Source organism: Oreochromis niloticus, linkage group LG19 (genome assembly GCF_001858045.2).
Source record: "Oreochromis niloticus isolate F11D_XX linkage group LG19, O_niloticus_UMD_NMBU, whole genome shotgun sequence".
In the NCBI taxonomy this organism is placed as follows: Eukaryota; Metazoa; Chordata; class Actinopteri; order Cichliformes; family Cichlidae; genus Oreochromis; species Oreochromis niloticus.
Genome location: NC_031983.2, coordinates 2,426,783 through 2,445,498, shown reverse-complemented (window position 1 = coordinate 2,445,498; position 18,716 = coordinate 2,426,783). Strand labels below are relative to the sequence as shown.

The window sequence follows — 18,716 nt, the reverse complement described above, 5'->3', positions numbered from 1 at the left end:
GATCCTTTCTTGGCATTCCTGCTGGTAGTATGAAATAAAGCATCGGTTAGAATCAGAAACTAGTTGGGTGTATGGAAAGCCCGTAACTTACATGAAACAAAGTGAGTTTGAAAACTCTCTTTCACTGCCACAGTGTATCACAGGCATACGTCAGCCATTAAAATCAAGGAACTACTGCCGATGGATCCAGTTAGATAATTCAAATTCTTCTCACAATAATATTTTTTCAAAGGAAAAAAAAGCCATTTGGTGCCATATTTTATTTTTTTTAATTAAAAACAGGGTCTACTTTCCATTTCTGGTGTAAGTGATGCAACAGCAACAGTTGATCTAATGTCTTTAGAAGCATACTGTTGTTATTTTTGATGGTAACTAATGAAATATAATAACTGTCCAACCAACAAAGGTTGGGCTACAAGCCTACAGCTGTAAGGCAAGCCTTATTCCACCAGCAAGTCAAGTGTGCCACTAGGGGTGACAAGATTCTGGACAAAGTTTATTCCAACATCAAAATGGGCTACAGGGCCAGACCTTTGCCACATCTGGGTCAGTCTGACCACTTGTCACTGTTTCTAATCCCTGCATATGCCCCCCTCAAGAAAACTGCTCCTACCATCACAAAGAATATTACCATATGGCCAGAGGGTGCCTCTCAGCAGCTGCAAGACTGTTTTGACAGGACTAACTGGGATATCTTTGAACATCAGGACTTGGAAATGTTCACAGACTGTGTTCTCTGCTATATAAAACACTGCATAGACACTGTTACAGCAGTCAAATGTATCCGGGCTTATCCCAACCAAAAGCCCTGGATGACCCGGGAGGTCAGGCAGCTGCTGAAGGAGAGGAACATTGCATTCAGGTCTGGCAACAGGGATCAGTACACCGCAGCCCGATCCAACCTGAAGAGATGCATCAGAGAGGCGAAGGGGGACTATAGGAGGAGGATTGAGGACCATCTGGAGAGTAACACCAGCCGGCAGGTGTGGCAAGGCATCCAGCACCTAACCAACTATAAGATCAATCTTGGAGCTGCGGACGGTGACCTGGAGCTGGCGGAGGAACTAAATATCTTCTTTGCCCGCTTTGAGACCATGGTACCGGAGGTATTGGAGCCACAGCAGCAACACGCCACCCATAGCAGCACCACCCTCACCCTGGAAGAGCACGAGGTGAGGCGCATGCTGCAGGCTGTTAACTCGAGGAAGGTGGCGGGTCCTGATGGTGTGCCAGGTCGAATATTGAGGGATTGTGCAGAACAGCTGGCTGGGATCTTCACCAGGATCTTCAACAAATCCCTTGCACAGGCGACTGTCCCACTCTGCCTGAAGTCCTCCACCATAGTCCCCTTGCCTAAGAAGCCCCACATCACCGGCCTGAATGACTACAGACCGGTGGCACTCACCCCAGTGGTACTGAAATTCTTTGAGAAGCTGGTCCGCAGACACATCACAGCAGCCCTGCCCCGCAGCCTGGATCCACACCAGTTTGCCTACAGAGCAAACCGGTCCACGGAAGACGCTGTAGCCACAGCACTCCATGCTGCAGTAACACACCTGGAAGAGCATGGGAGCTATGTGCGGATGCTCTTCGTGGATTACTGCTCAGCTTTTAACACCATCCTCCCACACAAACTGGTGGCCAAGCTACAAGACCTGGGGCTTCCATACAGCACCTGCACGTGGATCTATAGCTTCCTCTCGGGCCGTAGACAGAGAGTCAGAGTTGGCCATCACACATCCTCAGCCCTGAGTCTCAGCACTGGCTCACCCCAGGGCTGTGTGCTCAGTCCACTGCTCTACTCTCTCTATACACACGACTGCACTCCTCGCCACCACAGCAACATCTTTGTGAAATTTGCAGACGACACCACAGTGGTGGGGCTCATTTCCAAGGGAGACGAGTCGACATACAGAGACGAGGTGGAGCAGCTGACGTCATGGTGTAAGGCCAATAACCTCCTCCTAAACACTTCAAAAACCAAAGAACTCATAATAGACTTCAGAAGGAAAAAGGCAGAGATCCAACCACTATTCATTAATGGGGCCTGTGTAGAAAGGGTGGCAAGCTTCCGCTTCCTGGGAGTCAACATAGAGGAGAACCTTTCCTGGAGTGTGAACACCTCCGAGCTGCTGAAAAAGGCCCAACAGAGACTGTACTTCCTGAGAATTCTCAGCAGGAATAACATCACACAGAGACTGCTGGTGTCCTTCTACAGAGCCACCATTGAGAGTGTTCTAACCTACTGCATATGCATTTGGTACACTAGCTGCACAGGAGCCCAGAGGAAAGCACTCCAAGGGATCATTAACACCGCCCAAAAGATCACTGGCTGCCCTCTCCCCACACTGGAAGTTCTACACAACATCCACTGTCTTAAAAAGGCCCAAAACATCATAAAAGACACCTCACACCCTGGCCACTCCCTGTTTGAACTGTTGCCCTCAGGCAGATGGTACAGGGCAATCAGCGTAAGGACAAATAGACTCAAACACAGCTTTTATCCAACTGCAATAGCACATCTGAATACTACAAAAAAATATCCATCACGCCACTCTTGTGTTAATCTATGCACAGTCTGAAGTATGTATGTGGGAATGTATGTGAATGTTTACCGTTACGTCTTATTAGTATTTGAAGTATTCTATCTATTTTATTTATTGAATTTTATTGTTTTTATTTATATTTTGATATTGCTAGGGATGATGCAATGATCGGGGATCATTCTTAATTTCGTTGTACCTGTGACAACGACGATAAAGTTCTGATTCTGATTCTGATGATCGTAATCCTGTTAAAATAAAATGGAGAAGCTTTGTGTCATCGTGGTTACAATAATGAACACATAAGGCTGTGGAGCAATACAGTTTGAATGAAAGTTTATCCTGTAGTTTGGATGAACAGCAGTCCTTCATGCTGATGTTTGATATTTTGTCAGTTCATTCAACTCAGCCTGCGTGATGTCACTGTGTTGCCTTAGCGCACACTTTTATTCCTGGAAGGTGATTTATTTTATTTTATTGTATTTTACCTTCTAGAATCTACCGGCTCTCGGGCAGTTGAAGCCTTTGTAGTAAATCCTGCTCCCCTGTGATTTGAAGATGTTTGGATACGGGAGCACCACTGAGATGCTTTTGATGGTCCTTAATAATGTAGTTCTTTATGTATTTGACATTGTAGATTTATTATTTAGAAACATAAAGTAGCTATTAGGAGACTGACTCTGAAAACAGTCCCAAGGATGCAGTTAAAACTGCACTTTGTATTAGTCTGACCCCCCTGCTACATTCTTTCTCTTTTTACAACGACGCTTCCCCAAATCCACTCATTACCACTCCTAACCCTCACCTTGTTTTTCATTTATTGAAAAGGACTTCCTTCAGCTCTGTTGCTTATAACTATGAATTATTTGTACTGGAGCTGTAAAAAAAAAAAAAATGTGTATGAACAGAACCCTTTAAATCTTGCGGTATATGTAAAATGGTTTTTATTCCATCATCGTGTGCCAAATTTTTCTTTGTGATTGAAAACATCACTCATTTGTAATTTTAGAGCACTGATTGTAAGAATTTTAATGCAGCCAAGTTCTAGTTGAAAATATAACCAGCGCTAACCTTGACCAATAATTTGTGCATCTGTTTAGAGTTTCAGATGGTGTGAATAGGTATTTCTATATTGCGTATCCAATTAGTCTGCATTTATGCAGTTGTTCAGTTTACTTGTGTTTTGTCCAGCACTTGAACAGACTCACCTCTTGACATACTTACCATCTAAAGATTGCAAAATGACTAAGGCTTTGGAATCACTTTGTTCCATGACTAATGGTGTAATTTAGCTCCATTGATGTGCAGTAGGAAAAGTCCTTTGAAGTAGAGTAGAGCAAGACACTGATGCAGCAACTCAAGCAGCCATCTTCAACATCAAAGAGAACAAATAGTTGCCATGGAGGTAAACATCATCCCTCCGTCTCTTTATTCCTTTGTCATTACTTCTTTCTGTGTACCGTCATTTACTGTTTGTACTGAAGCAATACCCGAAAGCCTTTTTGTGTGAATCTACTCTTCCTTTTCCACTGGACACTTTATTAGGTATACATTCCAAGTACTGGGATTGACCCCCTTCTACCTATAGAACTACCTAAATTGATCATGGCAACAAGGTGTGAAAACATTCCTCCAACATTTTGATCTACATTGAAATGACACAATTGTTGTATTTGAATACAGTGAATTTATTGTCATGTTCAAGAAGCCAGTTTCAGATTATTTGAGCTTTGTGACATTGTGATGTAATTCTGATAGCAGCAGCCATCAGAAGATGAGTACACTTTGGTAATAAAGGGATGGACATGGTCATACAATGGTGTTTAAACGATGCTCTCATGGTACTAGAGGGCCCAAAGTGTGCCAATAATATATCCTCCGCACCATTGCACCACTACAACCAGCCTGAACCGTTGATACCAGACAGGATGAACATTTGCATGTTTTTATCCTTTAAACCAAATTCTGATCTTATCATTAGAATATTGCAGCAGAAATCCAAAATCCAAAAATCCAAAACCACCAAAGTAAAGAAAAAACGGCGATAATTCCCCCTAAATGTTTGAAGCACAGTGCATACTCAGGCAGGTTGACAAACTTGGTGGAGCTGGAGGGGAGAGTGAAAAGCAGGTCCAATATTATCTCAAAGTCTCAAAATCAGCCAACCAGTGAAGCTGTTGAAGGACAGGAGAAATATATTCTACAGAAGCAGTTCTGGTAGTTACACGAGCAGCTGCATTTTGGACCAGTTGACGTCTATGGAGAAGTAACCAAGAAAAGACAGAATTACAACAATCAACACGGGGTGTAACCAGAGCACGTACAAAAATAACAATACCATGAGGTAAGTACCAGTCACTTTGGGGGGATGATGATACAACAGGGTAAAACAATCTTTTCTTTATTTTATTTTATTATCAGTATTTGCACAGGTTCTTCACCAACAGTCCAATCCCCACATCACCAATAACTGTCTACTATCTAAGACAGGGAAAAGTTCCATCCAAAAAAGTCAAACGAGAAAAAGTCAAAGCAATCAAACACCCCAAGACCTCAAGCAGCCATGACCCACAGTGAAGATCAAGCCTCAGTGCACACCAGCTGGTAGGACTAGAAAACATGCAGAAAGTCCTCCACCAGAGCCCAAAAGTCCTCCTCCAAGATCCAACAGAGGCTAGACAGTTCATCCCAGACCCACCCCACCAACACAAACAGGAAAAGGAGCCCAAAGGACCGCAGGATCCAAGGGACTGCTAATGGACCCAGAGCCTAGGAAGGACACTAGCCGGCACCACCACGGCAGTGAGGCACAACCCCAGCAGCACTGGTGATGTTATTATAATTACATTACTACCGGCAGTGAAATTCTTAGACTCAGAGGCTCCTTAGAACATAGAAAGGTAAAATTGCACACAAGGATCCACAGAGAAAAATAAAATACACTGTAAAAGCACTGTGGTTGTATGACATAAATTAGAGAATGATGAAATTTTGTTTTACAATGACAATTTTTAAACAATTACACACTTACTTCCTGTGCATCAACATTTAATTAAACTGAGGATACCGCCAACTTAGAGTCACTGTTACGTTCCCCTGAGGGGTCTAGGCGGTGAGGGGGAAGTAACAAAAAGTGTCCGGGTCAGAAAAAGGAGGCAAAAGGGTTAAATTAAAAAGTTTTATTAAAGTAGCTCAACTAAAAGAGACGGACAAGCCGCTATCACCATTTAAGGAAAACAAAACTCAAACGTTGGTCAATAAAGTAAAAAGTAAGTCAAAAAGAGAGCAGCTCACTAGCTGCAACCACTCAAAAACACAGCTCACTAGCTGCAACCACACTAATGGCACTCTGGCCCAGAGCTCACCTTTCCCTGGGCTTAAATACTTTTAATTACTGATGTGAGTCAGCTGTGTAAAAGAGAAAGGTGGCACCTCAGGCAGAAGAGATTGAAGGACACGTCCACACAGGCACCTTCAGGAGGAGGCCCTGCTAGGGCCGTAACACCCCCTCCCATAAATACAAACCCGTGGTTTGTCAAATGATTACGATAATCAAAACAATTAAGTCCATAACCGTTTCATCACCAAACTGCAGGCTTTCCACCTACCAAAGCCCATAGCAACGGTTAGGCATCGCCTGTGGAAGCTGCCAACCCCATCTCAATGGATTCAAAATACTGACTGAGGGTGGCCGCAGACCCTCAAAACAATGTCCCATGTGATAGCCAGGGCTTTTTTGAGCCATCACATGTGGAGAACACAGCAGGCAGTCAGAAGACCTTACTGGAAAAGTTTTCAGACGATTGCTCAGGTCACGGGTACAGGCATGTTTGTTAGTCAGGGGTGCAGGTCTGAGTGGTGGTGTTATACATGATCTGTCCACCTGCAGGTCATTTTGAGGAACTGGGACATTGTCAACCAGCAGCAGCTCAGGGCTAGTTGACCTCTTACACTGACTACAGGGCACTACTGAGCAATTGTGCTCCAAGTTTAGCCTTTTAGTAGGCCTGGCAACCTTATCAGTTTGAGAACCACGACTGACTTTTCTCAAAGCAGGCCCTTTTTGCTTTGAGAGTGCTTTCTGTTTGAGTTTCAGCTTCAAACAGTTAGCAACAAGGTGTCCAGGTTTGTGGCAGAAGAAACAAAGCTTCGTTTTGGGTCTCGAAACCACAACTTTTTCAGCCTTGTTAGCTGGCCCACTCTTACCTCTCCAAGATGTACTATGGCACAGAGGGGTATCACATTCTACAGCATTTATTTTATGAGTTAGGGTAAACTCATCTGCCAGTATGGCAGCCTGCTGTAATGTGGAAACCCTTTGTTCACTTAAATAAAGAGCAATACACTCAGGAACAGAGTTTTTAAAATCCTGCACAAGCATAAGCTCACGTAACGACCCCAAATTGTTAACCTGGCTTTCAGAGCACCACCTATCAAAAAGCTTTGCCTTCTCCCGAGCGAAGTCAAGGTAGGACTGACCCTGTGCCAACTCCAAACCTCGAAAATGCTGCCTATAGGCCTCAGGTACAAGTTCATAGGCTTGGAGGACAGCACTTAATCTTTTCATAAACTAGGCCGTCCTGCCTAGACAGACCAGAACAAGCTTCCTGAGCCTTACCCGTGAATTTACACAGCAACATCACCCCCCACACGTCTTCAGGCCACTGTAATGCAGTTGCTATGCTTTCAAACACACTGAAGAAGCTCTCAACACTGGATTCACAGAAAACGGGAACCAGGTGGACGTTATTGCTCACAAACGAGCCTCTGGACACCTGTTCACCAACAGATGTAGGCCCAGCGCTTGTCAGCTCCAGCTGATTCAACTTGAACGCCATTTCAGCCTGAAGAAAACCACCACACACCTGTGCCAATTCTCTCACAGGCTAGCCAACCATTAACTGATTAATGGTGAACTACACAACTTACTTTAACTGACCAACTTACCTCTTGCAGCATACACATTAAACAAATACTACTTACCCAGTTCCTAATAACACCAAACTATACCTACCTATCTTCTGGAGCGTGCTGGGCTCGAGGCGACTTGAAAGGCAAAGTTTCAGCGACTGGAGCCCTGAATTGCCTACCCCCAACAGGGAACTTATTCCCGCCCAGGATTACTCCGAAAATAAGAAAGACAAAACAACAAAAGAGTGCCCGATGGAAGAACTTAAAAAGCTCAGCTGGACACTCACCTAACTTAACTGGGAAGTTGTGGTTCTCAAAAGGTGACAAAGCAAGATAATCAAAAACCAAATCCAACTTGAAACTCCCTTTTCAAAGATCCCGGACGAGCCCCCACTTGTTACGTTCCCCTGAGGGGTCTAGGCGGTGAGGGGGAAGTAACAAAAAGTGTCCGGGTCAGAAAAAGGAGTCAAGGAGGCAAAAGGGTTAAATTAAAAAGTTTTATTAAAGTAGCTCAACTAAAAGAGATGGACAAGCCGCTATCACCATTTAAGGAAAACAAAACTCAAGCGTTGGTCAATAAAGTAAAAAGTAACAGTCACACTGAACACAAGTTGTCCTGGTGCTGCAGACACCTAAAGATGTTTGGACCCATGGAGACAGGAAAGTTATGCTTTAATCTCGATGCTTCCTATGCCCTTTAAGAGCCCGTTCTCACTCCCGAAGCGTAACATCCCGACATTTTGTCACATCCCGCGGCGTTCCTGAGGAGCGCGAAAGGTGACCTTCCACGTTGTTATGGCCCTAAACCTAACCTTATCCCTAAGCCTAACCATAACCTTATTTGTAACCTGAACCATAACCTTATGGCTAACCATAACCTTATTCCTAACCTTAACCATAACCGTGTCCCTACGCCTAAACCTAACCTTATCCCTAAACCTAACCATAACCGTATCCCTAAGCCTAAACCTAACCTTATCCCTAAACCTAACCATGACCTTATTCCTAACCTTAACCAGCACTTTAATGACGTGAAATAGTGTGTTCCCAAGTGATTTTAAGGGAAAAAGCGAAGATGTGTAGATTGAGTCCAAACGGTTCTCATGTCTCCGCAGTTTTCCGATGTCGTCACGTAGGAACGCGTTGGGTGCCCGAAAACGTAATATGTTGACGATTTGTCACTTAGCGTAAAATGTTACGCTTTGGGAGTGAGAACGTGATGCCTTTAAAGCATAGTGGTTCTGTTCAGCCTCTCCTTGATTGTCTCAGTGAGATCAGGGGGTAGATGGCGCTAAATTTTCCTGATTTTAATGAAAAAAGGACTGAGGTCATGCTTTTTAAATCCAGCTCCTCCAGCTGTGTCCCTGCCTTTGACCTTTCTGATTTGGCGTGAAAATGGATCCCAGCCTAAAACTTGACAAACATATTTCAGTTGAGGCGGCTGTCAAAAAATTAAGCCCTGTTAACCTAGACACTCTGATCCATGCATTTATCACCTCTCGTCTGGATTATTGTAATTCTCTGTTAATTGGAATTAGCCAGGCCTCCCTCTCACATCTACGGCTGGTACAAAACACTACTGGATGAATTTTAACTGGTACAAGTAAACGAGAGCACATAACCCCATTTTTACCCCCGCTGTCCCTTCATTGGCTTCCTGTAAAGGTTCGAATCCATTTTAAAATTCTTTTACTTGTTTTTAAGTCTCTTAATTGTCTCAGCCCTTCTTATTTGTCTGAGCTGCTTCACCCTTATATGCCATCATGTGCACTTAGAGCAGCTAACCAGGTGCTTTTGACTGCTCCTGGGGGTCAGGCAGCTCTTGCTGTTTTTAAATCTCATTTAAAAACACACCTTTTCTCCTTGGCTTTTAACCCAGTGTGAGTTGTAATATGTGTTAAACGTCTTACCCTTTGTATGTACTTGTTCTTCTTGTTCTCTTATTGTTATTTTCCTTTGTGCACAGCACTTTGATCAGGTGTTATGTTGTTTTAAATAAGAATAAGAATAAGAACAACTTTATTTATCCCAAGGGAAATTCTTTTGTCATGTACATGCTCAAAGCAGCAGGAGAGACAGAGGAACAGATGAAATAGATATAAGATATACAATATATACAATAAGAATAGTGTACAGTAATATACAGTAGGATAGAGTTATCCGATATTATGTCTTGCACTAACAAAGTAATATATATAACTATATCCTGGTGAATAAATAACTTAACTATCAGTGCAGGCGGTTCTAGAAAGTGACAAAGTATTGTGCAATAGAATAAAGGGAGTAGCAGCGTATGATGGGGGGATGAAAACAAATATTCAATAAGTACTCTTGGGTAATATTGCACGGTCTGGGAGGGAACAGAATAACATTGGTAATAGTCTCAGGGGAATCACCTACAGAGTGAGGAAGAGTTATACAGTCTTATTGCCACCAGTACAAAGGATTTCCTGCGGCGGTCAGTTCTGCATTTCGGGGCAATGAGTCTTTTGCTGCGTTTGCTCCGATGGTCCATCATGGGGGCGTGCATGGGGTGGGAGGGGTTGTCCATGATAGAAAGAAGCTTTTTTAGCATTCTCCTCTCAGACACCTCCTCCAGGTTCTCAAGTCTGACACCCAGGACAGAACCAGCCTTTCTAATCAGTTTGTTCAGCCTGTTGGCATCAGCTGTCTTCAGCTGTCTTAAAGTGCTTTAGAAATAAAGTGAAAGCTGAGTTCCCGCCCCACACCTTTTTCCTGATTGGTTCCCAGATGTTCTATACTCATAAAAAACATTCATAGCTTTTGTCCGATCACTTTTGCATGTCATATTATAATAAGTGAGTCAAATTTTAGATATGTATTTACAGCATAACAACAAAATTTAACAGTTTAATCTTTTAAATAAACATATGTGTGAAATTATTTTAAACTTGTGACTGTTTTGCAGTTTTTTGTGTGTAGAAAGAATACACTTTACACTTTCTATAATTCAAATGTAAAAAGTTATTTTTATACAAAGGTACATTTTTATTCTTGTAATGTTACACATATATTTTATTTTATACATATATTTAAAAATAACAGAAAAATTCAGTAAAACTTGTTACTTAAATGTGTGTTAAACGTGTTACAGATATTTTTATAGTGTACTGCAAAAATAGATTTAAAATGTTGACGTCACTTTATAACTGGGATGTTTTGTTAATGTTCTTGATGACTTGATATTAAATAGAAAAGCCAACATGGCTGATGACATGTGGAAGAGTAATTTGTATTGACACATCGATTGCCTTAGACAGAACAATAGGAAACTGATCAGCCTAAACCGTCAGTGTCATCTGTCGTATGTAGCCACGAGCCATTAATAAGAGTAACAATATTTTGACCCGGCGGCCTGCTTAGTCTGATTATCTGAAAATATTACAGTTTGATAAGATCAGCCAATTCCTTCTCCTTGTTTTGTCCACTTCAAGTGTTTTATCTTTTTCACACTCACACTTGTGTCAGTGGATGCATGGGTATAAGCAGCCATTGATGGACTTACACATATACATGCAACCTGAGTTTTACTTTTCCTGTTGTGTGTCTTACTTGGCAGGACATTGAGATAAGGACCAATGCAGGCCTGTACCTGCCCCAGATCAGCGACTTGTTGAACAGAGTTCCCCGGCAGATGCTGTTGCTGCTGAAGACCAATGACCTACTGCGAGGCATTGAGACCACGCTACAGACCAGGGCCTCATCCTCATCTTTCATCAACATGTCCCGCTGCTGCATACGAGCCATAGCCAGGTAAGAAATATACTTTCAGAAAGAGGTGACATAAGACATGACATAAGAATCTGTTAACATATCAAAGTCTTGGCTGGTCTGTGAGTTTTGACACGTTTCACTGGTAACATAGAATTCACATGAGCGACTGCTCTTTAGAGGTTACCTTGTTTTCAAAATGCAAACTTTTTGCTTTATGGTAGGTGGAAAAAGAATCAAATATAATAACCAGGGCATTTTGTTTGCCGTATGCATGTTGCAAACATAGGCAGGTTACTTTGAGTGAAAGTTTGACCATGACTTTGATTTCAGACTCTACCGTACATATAATGGAGGTGAATGAAATATTCTTTGTGCTCTTTGGAGCACTGAAAAAACCTTTTGAGAAAATGTGGTAAGTATCACCTGTTCTAATTGCATCAGTTTTTAAAAATTGAAATAGGACATCTAAGAACCAAATGGACTCTCCAATGTGGACAGCACATCTGAGTTTGTGCAGCTTAAATGAACAGAGGATAGTGAGGGAAAAGTAAAGGTCCACTTGGGCTGCAGGTTGGTTCCATTTAGATGAACAATGTCAAGAATCCAAATATTCAATACCAAGTTATCCATGACTAATGGTATTAGAACCTGGGCTTGAAGTGAAGGGCTTCATGGGCTGCTGATGAAAGTAAATTCTCATTTGTGTGTTCATTAACATCATACCATTGTCATCCAAAAACAAAGAAACAACAAAACTTTACAAATAAATTTGGTTTCTTTTGATCCCACCATATTCTGTTTGTGTGGCTATTTTGGCTCCATGGGTCACTCTAATAGTGTGGATGCCTCAAAAGGCATCCACACTATTGAGTTCCTGTTTCTCTTTATTCTTTATTCCACTATATTCTAGTTGCTTCCATACGTTTTTTGGCACTTAACTACTCTCTCAGTTTTCAGCCGATTTTCTCCGTTCAAACTCTAAACTGTTCTGCTCTTTCTGCTAATGCCGGCTATGACTTTTGGTGTTTATTACTATTATACTTTTTAAAATATTACACTTTTTTCCTTTAATTTGTCCCATTGAAATGAATGGGAAACTTCCCCAATTCTGCTAAAACTTGCTTGTTTTTGAAACCTAACTACTTCCTCATACTTTCACGTAGAAACTCCATTCAAACTTTAAAACGTTCTCAACTTATTGGGCTATTCCTGTATTATTCAGCTTTTTCAGATCTTCTACCATTTTAATCTTATCCCTCTTTAAGTTTTCAGTTGCAAAATTGTGATTTTTCAGAAAATACATGCGTTGTTATGGTTGCTATGCAATTAACTCAGAGTGAGCGCTGGTCCTTTCTGAAGTTTGTCTTCATGTCCCAACAACTTCTTGCCACTCGCTCAATTTTCACTCAATTTCCACAAATTATACATCAAAACGTAGGTATTTTTGCTGGCTTTCAGAAAATGTCACTATCACTGTTGTGGAAGTTACAGATTTTTATGAAATCGCCTCAGAGCAACACAAAGTCTTAAAACTCTCCATAGAAAGTCAATGGAGAGTCTGTTCAAAATCAGCGCTGGAATTCTCTAATGAGAGGCATTTTCAAATCGTCATATCTCCTTAACAAAGCAAAGTTAAGACATGAGGCTTGTGCCAATATATCTTCAGACACTGCTGACACTCACGGTTGGAGCAGTTTTTACAGTCATCTTACCGTTGAGCCATAAATTATGTTTGTTTGAGGGGTGGAAATCTGTCCTCCTCTCAGTTTTCAAACTCCGAAAATGAAGTTGTTTCTTCTCTCGTCATATCTCTACGACGGAGGTACAAAGAGCTATGAAAATCGCAATCAAAGTACACCAAAGTCCGCTGATTCACCCAGTACAAGAATTATGCTTCTATCCCACCTAGTTTTCGAGTTACACGACGTCTTGTAACTCCAAAAAACGGCGTTTGTCGCCTCTCACCGCGATCTAATTCTGACTGCTCATCAATCTGTTTTCCAGGCACCCGCTCCCTTTCCAGTTGGCGCAATTGGTAATGACACGGGTCTGCAGCTCAAAGGTCGTGGGTTCAATCCCACCTTGTTCAACATTTTTTTTTCACTACAAATTTATACGCTATCACAGACCTGTAATTTATATTGCTAATTCATTACAATTCTGCAAAGTTTTATGATTTTAGCAGCTTTTCTAATATGGACCTCAGATTCTTGTTAACGCTCCATGGCAGAAATACATACAAGTACACAGCCTGATGAAGCAGACAGAAGCAGTACCTCTGATTGGTGAATTTGAGCAGAACCAGGTTGTTCTGCCTCTTTTCAGCAGAAAGTTTGCGTTTTCACCTCTTATCAGCACAAATCTCAGCCTCTTCTGCTGTTTTTATCAGAATTTTCAGCTTTTTCACCTTTTTTCAGTTATGTGAGAACCAGTTTGGCTCAATGAGTAGCTGAAAAATTTCAGCCTCTTCTGCTCTTTCAGAAGAATTTCAGCTTTTTCACTTCTTTTCAGCACTATTTCAGTGTTTTCACCTGTTTCTAGCATACAGTTTTGCTTCTTCACCTCTTTTCACAACAATTCAGCTTCTTCGGTCCCTCCTGCATATTTTTTCTCTGATCATATCTCTTGTTGGGACAAGAACTGCTTTGGCTCAGTGAGATGAACAGCTACCGTGATTGCTTCTTTCCATCTTTTCTGCAGAAATTCTGCTGATTCACCTCTTTTCTGCAAATTTTTCAGCATTTTAGTAGCTTTTCTAATATGGACCTCACATTCTTGTTAACGCTCCATGGCAGAAATACATACAAGTACACAGCCTGATGAAGCAGACAGAAGCAGTACCTCTGATTGGTGAAATTGAGCAGAACCAGGTTGTTTTCCCTCTTTTCACCAAAAAGTTCAGTGTTTTCACCTCTTATCAGCACAAATCCCAGCCTCTTCTGCTGTTTTTATCAGAATTTTCAGCTTTTCACCTTTTTTCAGTTACGTGAGAACCACTTTGGCTCAATGAGTAGCTGAAAAAGTTCAGCCTCTTTCTGCTAATGTGTGCTATGACTTTTGGTGCTCATAACTTCTATACTTTTTGAGATATTCAGATTCTTCACCCCTTTTCACCAGAATTTTCATTTTTTTCACCACTTTTCAGCACAAATCCCAGCTTTTTCAGCTGTTTTCAGCAAAAACCTCTTTTCAGCAGAATTCTGCTCATTCACCTCTTTTCAGCACAACGTTCTGCTTCTTTACCTCTTTTCAGCAGAAATTCTGCTGATTGACCTCTTTTCAGCAGAATTTTCACCTCTTTTTAGCCAAAATTCTGCTGATTGACCCCTTCTGCAAAATTTTCAGCCTTTTCACCTCTTATCAGCACAAATCTCAGCTGTTTTCAGAAAAAACCTTTTTTGAGCAGAAATTCTGCTGATTCATCTCTTTTCAGCGCAACTTTCTGCTTCTTTACCTCTTTTCTGCAGAAATTCTGCTGATTCACCTCTTTTTTGCAGAATTTTCAGCCTTTTCACCTCTTATCAACACAATTCTCAGCAGCTTCTGCTCATTTCAGCAGAATTGTCAGTCTCTCCACCTCTTCTGTGGGCGAATGAGTTTGGCTCAGTGAGATGAGCCTTGAGACCAGGAGGGTCAGGTTCGAATCCTGCTCAGGGCAACATTTTTTTTTTTCACCACTTTTCAGCAAAATTTCTCCGTCTTTACCCCTTTTCAATAGAATTTTTTTTGCTTTTCACCACTTTTAAGCAAAAATCTCTGCTTCTTCACTTGTTTTCAGCAGAATCTTCAGTTTCTTCACCACCATACAACTTTTTGCAACTTTTCATCTTTTTTCAGCTTTTCAGCAGACCGCTTCAGCGTTGAGGCACCCACACAGCATTTTCGCAGGAAATGCAAATTTTTCTAGTCTTACATTTTGGTTTTAAGGTACAAGACTGTAAAAAATGATAAAAATGGTATTTAGGTTGAGACAAACTGATAAGTTGGTAACCTTGTTCTTTAATCACAAAGTATAATGCATATTAAATAATAATAAAGCTATGAATCAGTTATTTACACATATTTTACCATGTTTGGCAACAACATTTTAAAATGTATTTTTCTAACACTTTGAACAGGTTTTATGTACAGGGCACATTGATTCATTCTTCTGTAAGAAAGTGTTCACTATTCTCACAGTGTGGTAAACAGATGATGGCTCATGCCATTGTCTGTGATTTTGTGTGATCATTAGAAAATCATGAGAAATGGCTTTTGAGAGAAATCTTGATTTTATGACCCAGATTGTTCCAAAGCCATAACCACTTCCTCCGTCTTCTGCTTTGTCTGACAGGCACAAGAGGACTAAAGCTCAGAGCAGGAGAAGGCGTGTGCAGATCACGCTGGCCGAGTCTCTCAGCCTGTGGAAACTCTACATGTATGAACTGTTTCTGTGGCTGAAAGGATCCATGACTATTCTGATGTCATTACTACACTGAGACATATTTGGATGTCAACCTTTTTTTTAAATTCATCTTTTACCTCAAGTGTCCACTCATTAGTGTTCAGATAATGATTGTTACATCGTCATCTGTAATTTACTCAGTATGCTGTACGTTGCATTTTCAGCAGGTCACTATTGTTAGGAATTTTATGACATGAAATTTAAAAAAAATCTCCTGTAGGTTCTGTAGTGCAGAGATGGACCCTAAAACATGAGCTCGGTAGGGACTAACACATACAAAATACAAACGGATTAGTTATTAGTTAGTATTAATTAGTTGTTAAAGGTGCATTATCTAAAATTGATGGTCAATAGAGCTGGAAAAATAGTAACTCTTACCAACATCTTATAAAACTCACCTGCAGATATCTACTGAGCAGCTAGCCTAAATGCATGTTTGGCCAACAGCAAATTTGTGTGCATTGTTGTCATCTTTTTACATGGTGGCACATACCAAACATGACATCATCATGAGGGTGGGTGTGGCTTAGGAGGTAGAGCGGGTTTGTTTGTCAGTGGGAAGGCTGATGGTTTGATCCCCTCTGAGAGGCACGTGAGACAGTATTTGTGAGAGAGAACATCAGATAAATGTTGCTGTATTAACTTTTATTCCTCTTGTCTTCATTGCTTACCTCCACCTCTGCAGGCTTTCTTCCACCTGCCCCCCACTCTCAGTACAGATAAAAGTTTTATCCACACACATCATAGCCAGGAGGACTCCTGCCTGAGCTCATATCTTTACCTGCCCATCACCATTGCAACCAACAGCTGATCCCTGGCGTAGTTCCACCCCCACCTTGATCCCATCTGTCACTCCTATGCACACCTCACCGCTGCCTTGCTGTTCTCATTTATGTCCTGTACAGCCCTCACCTGCTGCTCTGCCACTCCTAATTTCCTCATATAATATCCCAGTTCCTCTCTTGGAATGCTGTTGGGCTGCCAAGCGGAATGACACCAAAAAAACCGACAGACATAGAAAAAGAAAATGAAGGAAATGAATCATGACCCCTAGATCATGTGTAAAACATTTACCGAAACAATGTTAGGGTCATATGATCCTGGTTTATATTTGAATATCATTTTAATGTAGGTCTGATGTAGTACAGTTACAGATTTCCTACATACCGTATGCAGTATTGTATGCATCTATCCCTCAGTCACTCGTTCAATAGAAATCACCTCACACTGTCCTAAACTCATTATTTACAAATGTTCTTGGCAAGAATATCAAAAGTGGACAAATAAATGATGTAAGTGATCATTCACCATGTTTTATCACAAACTGGTTGAATCCCATTAAAAAATAATTAGTCAAAAACATATTTTTCCTGTAAGCAGCATCTCTGAAATCATTAGACTAAAATTTTTCTAGATGACTTAAATGAAGCGTGCTGTCTATAATAACTCTTCTTAACAGATACTGTCCAAACAATAAAACACAACTCTTACCTCACACCTCAGTGTTGTCTCACTGTCCTCATACATGTCCTGCACCACCCTCACATATGTCTCTGCCGCTCCTGAGTTCCTAACGTAGTACCACAGTTACTTTCTAGGCACCCTATCATATGTTTTCTCTAGATCCATAAAAAGACTTCTTGCATTTCCTTCTGACCTTCTGTATACTTCTCTATTAACAAAAGTCCACTACCATCTCTCCTGGACATTTTTATACCTCCACAGGTCATCGGACTATTTGCCTTCCCACTCTGCTTCGTAGCTACCCTTACTTTGTCCTTTCAAATCATCACTTCCTGATTCTCTCTCGTGTTCTTCATTCATTTAGTCCCTCAGAGTATTCCTTTTACTCCTCAACAGTGTGTTACGAAGATGAAACACACGTGTTAGTACTCTGCTGTCTATCCTTACTCTTAACCCACATCACATCATTACAGCTTCCTCTCTCTGCCTAGCCAATCAGTACATGTCCTTTTCTCTGTCTGGGATCACATATAACTCTATATTCATACAACTATAAGCCTTTTCATTTCCAGTTTATTTCGCTGTAAAACCTTGCTCTTTGCTGGTCACCTAGCATCCCGCCACTCCTGTCTGCTTTCTCCATTTCCCTGATTATTCCACTTTTCTTTGGGAATACCTTTCTATACTTTCTCATTCCACCACAAGAGAGGTCTCCTTGTCTTCTTTCCTCTGTCCACGAGATACACTAAATACCTTCTTGACTGTTTCACTCACCACTTTGGCTCAACTTTCCCAGTCATCTGGTAACTCTTCCCTAAAACCCAGAACCTGTCTCAGCTCCTCCTGGATAATATTCTTCTTTCTTTGGTTACTGCCATTTAGTACTTGCCTTCCCACACACCACCAGAATACCCTAACCCAGGGGTCAGCAACCTTTAAGACCCAAAGAGCCATTTGTACCCGGTTTCCACGCAAAAGAAAACACTGGGAGCCGCAAATACTTTTTGACTTCTAAAATGAAGATAACACTGTATATATTGTTTTTTACCTTTGTGTGAACAACTAAGGTGTGCTGCTTATGAAATCCATGAAGTGCTACAGAGAAAATTACATTTTATTTATGTAATCAACACATTTTGAACTCTTAAAGAAATATAACAAAAGCAAAGACACCAAGCTGAACTAAAATGATCCATGTAGCAAACAAAAACTGTTGTCACCCGCCATCCTTATGTCGCCTTTGGGCTTTTGGAGCCTTGACCTGACTTTTAAAAAATAATTGGAAAAAAAGCTCTATGCTGCTGAAAAATGAAAAATAGATATTTGCAAAATTCTGCCTAAATATGTATTTTACCTGGTTAATGTGTGTGGCGGGGCGTGGTCTGCAGCGCTGCTGCAGGGGAGGCGGACGCACCTGAGCGGCGCCCGCAATCACGCCTCGCCGCCTTAAAGTCTGTGCTCTCTGTGCTGTTGTGTTGTTGTTGGTATATGTCGGGCTGTGAGCTAAAAAGCTACAGCCGGCTGTATGCGTACTGCAACCGTGAGTGAAAAGTGGTCAATAAAGAGATGCTGAAAAGCGCGTTCATGGAAACATCGTCGGGTCCAGTAGCGGTTTTAGA

At 41.4% G+C, this 18,716-nt stretch overlaps 1 protein-coding gene across 2 annotated transcripts in view; it reads left to right on the top strand.

Moving 5' to 3' along the window:
- Window positions 1-18,114, top strand: part of adck1 (aarF domain containing kinase 1) — a 115,221-nt gene extending 97,107 nt beyond the window's left edge. For both annotated transcript variants that reach the window (XM_005477718.4, XM_019349057.2), the window contains 2 exons: window positions 11,035-11,228; window positions 15,523-18,114. In XM_005477718.4, the coding sequence (XP_005477775.1) occupies window positions 11,035-11,228; window positions 15,523-15,667 (339 nt within the window). In that variant the 3' untranslated portion in view covers window positions 15,668-18,114. The remainder of the gene's footprint in view (window positions 1-11,034; window positions 11,229-15,522) is intronic.
- The last annotated feature ends 602 nt before the right edge of the window (window positions 18,115-18,716 follow it).